The sequence below is a fragment of the Thermobia domestica genome, chromosome 9, assembly GCF_964235325.1.
Source record: "Thermobia domestica chromosome 9, izTheDome1.hap1.1, whole genome shotgun sequence".
NCBI classification, from domain to species: domain Eukaryota; kingdom Metazoa; phylum Arthropoda; class Insecta; order Zygentoma; family Lepismatidae; genus Thermobia; species Thermobia domestica.
Window position 1 is genome coordinate 132,205,351 of NC_137462.1, and position 7,471 is coordinate 132,212,821.

The window sequence follows — 7,471 nt, forward strand, 5'->3', positions numbered from 1 at the left end:
TGTAATGGGAGCTATATTTTGCTCGTTGTTAACACTGTCAACAGTTTCATTTTCTACTATCTCACCGATCATAATTTTTCTTGTGATTACTCTGCCACTTCTGAGAATAGTAGAGTTCGTATACATGAACCTTCTTACAGAGGTAAATTCACCCTTACTTTAGACTTCGGGATATGAATTTACAAGAATCCCGGGTGAGGTAAACCAAAAATTTTACAACGACTCACCAAAGGTAGCCGTTAACCCTGGTTCGGCTAATAATATAAGTATTTCTTTTAGTGGCAATAATCGTTTACACTTTAAAATATCTTCCGTAATTATATTCACTAGTATTATCACCTTTTCTACCGAAATTACAAGTCCATGATAGGTGTTAGATAATTTATTCGTTGATTCTCTTTTAGCGTATATTCACACAAATTGTCTTGCAATCATACATGTTAATTAAGTATCTATAAACAACTACATAGCAACCAACTATACAATAATAAGGTATATTTCTTATATCTTAAAAACATTCTTCTTTTGTTATTTTTAAGTAACATTATATCAGGTATAGTGCTTGTGTAGAAGCACTTTCTGCCCAAGATACAGGTAATTATCGACCGATACAAAGTATCTCGTTGTAAGGAAACACACTTAGACTCATTCTTGATGAATTAGACTAAGAGATTCTAGGTTGCTAAGCAAGAACACTAGGTGTTCGCGTACAATAGTATTTATAATTATATTGGAATTTGCGATCGATATATTTTTTAAAGTTATTACTTTGTAAAACGAAATAGTGCCAACTTCCTCTCGATTCGCACCATAAGCTTAAATTATAACTATTCTTATTGCTTTTACGATTGATCAATCAGCGTTTTACATACTGCAATTTTGATATGTATTCCAAATAAGTATTCAAGAGATTGGATTCCTTCCGATTCAACGCCTTTGGCGTGGGAGACCCGGGTTCGATTCCCGACGGGAGCTCATGTGGTTCGGATTCCACGTTAATCAGTAGGTCCACATCTCATATAGCCTCGCTGCTGAACGGGACGTTAAACTCAAAATCAACTCAACTCCTTCCGATTCAACACTCGTGTGGAGACAAACATGCCATCCCTAGATAGAAATTAGCCAGAAGTTCTTATATATTCCATGTTCATATAGTACTATTTTTATCGGACTCACTGATAACGTCAACTGGCAGCTGATGTTTAGATTTTCGACTGAAAGGAACACATATTCAACTTTATTTATCTTCTTAAAACTGGCTCATATATCAAAATACGTAACTCACTAGAGTTTTGCGTAATTACGTATAATTTACATCAGGTAATAGTCTACCCAAAAGACCTATTGCATTCAATTCAGCAACGTATATAACCAACGGGACGCACGACTAACTAGTATCGTATCACAGAAGACCAGTACATGATCGAGATTCAGAATGGCAATTTTTTCGGCATAACCGATAAATACACAGGTTAATGTTCAAAAATACGTCATATATGGATTGAATCTGATATTAACTAACATTGATTTTAACACATAATTGCTGTAATTTTTCTGAACATGTGCTATTAACTTTGTATCCCTCCAAGTAAGACGTAATCCTGGAGCGGATGACGCCATTTATAACGTAAGGTCTACAGTTCATATGTTTATATAAACAAGGTTACTGATTTATCAAAATTTGTATAAACACTGTATCATGATATCACCTTGTTATTATAGTACGTAACAAATTAAACTTGTACACACCTTAAAAATTATACATGTAGTTTTCACGAGATGGATCCTTTGTTATTTATTATTTATTTTTTGTTACTATGACAACTAAACTCACATCGTCAAATCACTATCATAACAAAATATCATCACATAACAACAGAAAAGAAATTACTTCTATTTTTGTTTTCATATTCTTCTTCTTCCTTTCTTGAACAGCTTGTGCATATTTTAAAAGTACATTTTGCCCATAATACAAATAAATAGACATCGTTGTACACGTGTATTGAAACACTCGATGATTTATTTGTCCCCAAAACCAGTTTTTCCTCTACTTCAGTTTCATCTTTGAGAAGTATGATTTTGATATAATTAAACATATTATAATTACTCCATTTATCATTTACAGGTTTCTGTGTTGCTATTGTCTCTGCTTACCCATCATCTGGTAGCAGCAGAAGAAGAAGAAAAAGAAGAGCAACAATCGTTAGCTCCAAAGGAGGAAGAGAAAACAGAAGACGTTGAAGGCTCTGAAGATAAGGTTCATGAAAAAAGAAATCTTTTTGGTCTCGGCTACGGTGGATACTCCGGCAGCAGCTTCGACTCTGGATACGGCGGTAGTTTTGGACATGGATACGGCAAAGAACAACATCACCATGTTCATACAATTGTTAAAACAGTACCAGTCACTATAACGAAACATATTCCTTATCCTGTAGAAAAACATGTTCCAGTCCCCGTTCCTCACCATGTACCTGTTCCCGTGATTAAACATGTTCCTGTTCACATTCCAAAACCATACCCAGTGACTATTGAGAAAAAAGTTCCGGTCCCTGTTATAAAACACGTCCCTGTGCCTGTCCCACACCCAGTACCGGTTCCTGTTGCGAAACCGTATCCCGTACATGTCCCAAAACCAGTGCCAATTCCCATTGAGAAACCAGTTCCCGTGCCTGTTCCAGTGCATATTGAGCATAAACATCATGACAGTTATGACGGTTACGAAAGCGGGCTTGGTGGGTTATCAGAACATGCCTACGAAGAAGAAGAAGAAGAAGAGTAACTGCACTTTACTTGCTTTTAGTGCTACACAAAACAATGTTTTAGGCACTATTTTATTATATGCATTGTTTTTGTTCTTGCAAAGAATAAATTATGTTTTGTTATTGCCAAGCACTAAATAAACTAAAGATGTATACAAATTATAGTAAATTATTTTGTTTGTTAGTTTAACCAAGACAACATGAATTTCACCTAATTGCAGCATTGAAGCTCTTGTTCCTTTAATAACAACAACAATAATTATAATTTTCCTAAAATTGTTCGTGTTATACTAAACATAAAGCACCATAATAGACTAACTTGGCCATAGGAAGTGATCAATCTGTACGTAAAAATCATAAAAAATAATTATTGAATTCCTTCAATAGAATGGCACGTACAATTTCTAGTCTTGGTAAGAGCAGCCGTGTTAATCATGACGCGGACATATAGCCTCAATGCTGACGCCCTCATTACCCATTTACACAATCAATCAATCAAAATCCCTAATATACTTCCTTTAAGTCGTTAGTGCTACAAGTAAACCATTAATGTTACAACGTGTGGAGAGTTATTAACAAATTGATGTGACTATACGAGTTGGAGTAAATCCAAAATCGTCACTGTTACAAATAGACTTTCCGGAAACGAAAAGAGTGTCAATCGTTAGTACTGGTTAGTAATACAACACAATGTTAGTGCTTTTTCGTACAGGAAGATGTACAAATAAAAGGCGATTCTGGCTTGATGTAATGCTAGAATGGACACTTTAATGTAATAACTTTCCGTATATAAAAGCAATGACATTTGCTTGTAGCACTAACATACACCTAATGCCTGAAAGTCTTTTCGTTTTTCGCGAAGCTTATTTGTAGAAGTGGCAACTTTAATTCCACATAAGCCCAGTATCGTCATTTTTATTTCTTAATAGCTTTCCGTATGTAGTAGCACCAAGTTGTGTTTGCACTATCCAGTTTATATATATATTGTGCGTGTAGCACTAATTATCATCGATGTAATACAAACGATTCAAATCTTTTTCGTTTCCTGCAAAGCTTATTTGTAAAAGTAGAGATTTTGGGATGAGGTCTAGCGAGAATCACCACTTTAATTTTTTAAATAACATTTTGTATGTAGGTGCACTAATGTTGTGCTTGCAGCACTTCCAGAAGTAACGTAGCACTAACGATTGACACCCTTTACGTTTTCGCAAAGCTTATTTGAAGAAGTAAAATAGCCACTTTTTATTTATTAATAACTTCCTGTATGTAGGAGCACTAAGATTGTGCTACTAACCCTAACGTAGCACTAACGATTTACATCCTTTTCGTTTTCTGCAAATCTTATTTGTAGAAGTGGCTAATTTGTTTTGATATCAAGTAGGAACCGCCATATTAATTTGTTAACAACTTTCCTCACATAGAAACACTAAAGTCGTGCTTGTACCACTAATTGGTATAAATTTTATTATGATACTAGCAGCATTCACCCCGCTTCGCTGCGGTCACCCTGGAACGCAATAAACTTTGTTACTTAGATAATTTTTACTTTTTCGCTTTCAAGTGATATGATAAAAACCATAGAAGATTGGATTAAATGTTAACATTATATCGCCTGTCATTTATGTTAACCCGCCGAGTGACACGGTCATGTGGGTTGCATATAAATACGTTTATTTTTACCTATGATGAACTAACAAAGGATTTGTACGTTATGGACACTTGAATGGTCAATTATCTCAAGACACTGGTAATTAAAAATTAAAGTGATATGATAAAAACCATCTAGGGTCCAAATCCTAATAACCCCCCAAAAATAAAAGAAATTGGTTCAGCCGTATTAGCGTGATGAGGTAACAAAGGATTTGTGCGTTCTCTTTTATATATATAGATTCAGCCATGGGGATTCCGACTTAGTAAACGTTACATATTGTCAAGGTGTAATTTTTATTGTCACCTGTTGTTACTGAAACGCACTTAATGTAATCGAGGGGCGGCGGTGTCTCAGTGGTAGAGCGTTCATCTCAGGTGCATGAGGTCCCTGGATCAATCCCAGCTCGCGACAAGTGAACATTGTGGTGGACAAACACCTCGTGCGTGTGTTTTCTCAGGGTTCTCCCGTCTCCTCCCACTGTCTTCACTCCTCCATTTCATTCAATTCCAATTACTACAGGGAGCGCTTTACAAAAGTTTTCTTGCCCATTTAAATTTAAGAATTGAGGTTCGTTTATCAACATATGTGAACAACAAATTAAGAAGTTGCAGTAATTAAAGAACAACAACAACAACAACATAAAACTACTTCTATAGAGAACTTTATGTACTTCCCTCTCTTACTACATACAAAGATGTCTGTAACATAGTTAAGTTCCTTTATATTTACATACCTGCAAGGACGCCAGCAGGATTTTTTTAAAAGGGGGCAAAAGATCGATTCCAGAAGGATAAAACACTGACACACGAACTAAGTCGCGAATACAGGCACACTTTGATGGGATAGGTGCTGATTGCCACGGGTGCTGACTCCCACAGCCAATTATTGGTGCTGACTGCCACGACTGTCGCTGATTGTAAATATCAAGGTGCTGACTGCCACGACGGCGTGCTGACTGCCACGAGCCTGGGAGAAACTGCATTTGGAAAGAGAGGAATTAATCCCTCATACTAAATTTATGATTATTAATTAATTTAGTAGGGATTAATTTAGTAATCATCACAGCAAATCTATGTGGCATCCTATAAGTTACAAAGTTGTTCACTAAGTAGAACGACATACACTTGGATGTTTATAAAGGGATTGTCTTTTCTGTTATATGTACAATTTGCACATTTCATTGTGTATATTAATTGTTTTATTGTATTATTTAATGGATATGATGGTTTGAAGCCAGCTGACAAGGGAAGTTCGGGAGAAAGCACTCGCCTGCAAAGAAATAAGCATGTCATACAATAAAACATCAATTCATGCTGATTACAACAGTAATAAAACTCCTGTACGTTGAGAACTGTTCGAGATTTTCAGCTTGGAAATTTATATGAGAAAATGAGTGGATGCACGTTTCAATGCGTTAAGTATTCTCACCCATGGCGAAGCCTGATGGTTTGAACTTGCTATTGCTTGATCACTGGGGTCCATTCACAGACAAATTGTCCATTACAAGTTGCATGACGGATGGCAAAGACCTAATGGTTGAGAAGACACCAAAGAATTGTACACGATTTGTGCAACCATTTGATGTGTTTTGATTCCGATCAATCAAAGTTATGGCAGGAGATTTGTACATAGTATGAATCTTCTTCATCTGGACGTTATAATGTACCAACGAAACAATCAAATAAAGTTCGTTTCCATACGAATCACTTCCGATCACTGCGATACAGGTTACGAACAAATTATAGGCCTATAATTTTTGAATCACTTGTCGAATTTGCTTTTTGCTTTGGTTCTGCGAACTGTTCTCTTGACGGATGCAACACAATTGCACATATAAAATGTTCATGGTGCAAGGGAGTATTTTGCCTGCGTTATTTCTTCATAAAGCAGAAGAACAACAGTGATAAATTTTCATCTCTAACCTATGATTATTGTGAACAATGTAATGACTAATTGTGTCTAACAAACCCGTTAGTTATTGCAAAACACTTTTTTTTTTTTTTGTTACTTCCGATAGCTTTCAATTCGTATGTCAATATTCGTTACTAATTATGTTGTACTTAACGCGTATAAATGCATATATCCTCATTTTCTCATATAAACTTCCAAGTTGAATATCTCGAACCGTTCTCAACCGTACAGGAATTTTATTAGCTTGTTATAATCAGCATGAGTTGGGACTTCAAATGGCATGCTTAGTTTCTCTGCAAGTGAGTGCTTTCTTCTGAACTTCCCTTGTCAGGTACAACCAGCAGTGCTTTTTTGATGGAACTTTCAAGAGCTCCTCGAAACAATTTGCTCAGCTCTACACAGTTCATGCTGACACAGGGAGTTCAAGTGAGAATACATAAACCGCTCCCTGAAAAACTGAAAGTACACTCATGTCCAAAATTATTGTCGCATATCTATAACTGTCTTCTTGTAAGAATATAATTTGATAATTTTGCAGAGTACTTTTAATACTTATATTATGTGTATAATCAGGAAATTTATATTTGTGATAAATTTCATAGGAAAAGAATTATAAATACAAAAATCATAATAGGTAAAATAAAATGTAACTAAATGGACAAGAAAATTTTATTTTCGTTTTATTGTTCTTATTTAATTCTCTTTTGACATGAAAATTTACCACATACTTGTCTTTGCCGATTATACACATACTAACATTATAAGAAATACCGGGCGAATTCGTTATCAAATTATATTACTAGAACAACATATTTATAATCATGTGGCAATAATTTTGGACATGAGTGTACATACAGAGACCTGTTTACCTTTGTTAGGTGTTGGTCTGAACAACACGATCCTAAGGATCATCTAGTTTCTTTCATGCTTCTTGGCGTCCGGTAATGTTACGTCTAGCAACTTTCTCTCAGGCTCGTGGCAGTCAGCACGCCATAGTGGCAGTCAGCACCTTGATATTGGCAATCAGCGCCAGTCGTTTCAATCAGCACCAATAATTGGCTGTGGCAGTCAGCACCCCACCCTTTGATGCACACGTGCACATAATATCATCGCACATCAAATAAAGCAATAGTTATGTACATACTTATCC

At 35.7% G+C, this 7,471-nt stretch overlaps 1 protein-coding gene across 1 annotated transcript in view; it reads left to right on the forward strand.

Annotated features, from left to right (window-relative positions):
• The window catches only part of LOC145661024 (uncharacterized), a 48,951-nt gene extending 46,023 nt beyond the window's left edge, over positions 1 to 2,928 (forward strand). The window contains exon 3 of the mRNA XM_081726461.1: positions 2,126 to 2,928. Coding sequence (XP_081582587.1) covers positions 2,126 to 2,779 — 654 coding nt within the window. The 3' untranslated portion in view covers positions 2,780 to 2,928. The remainder of the gene's footprint in view (positions 1 to 2,125) is intronic.
• Positions 2,929 to 7,471: the final 4,543 nt, after the last annotated feature.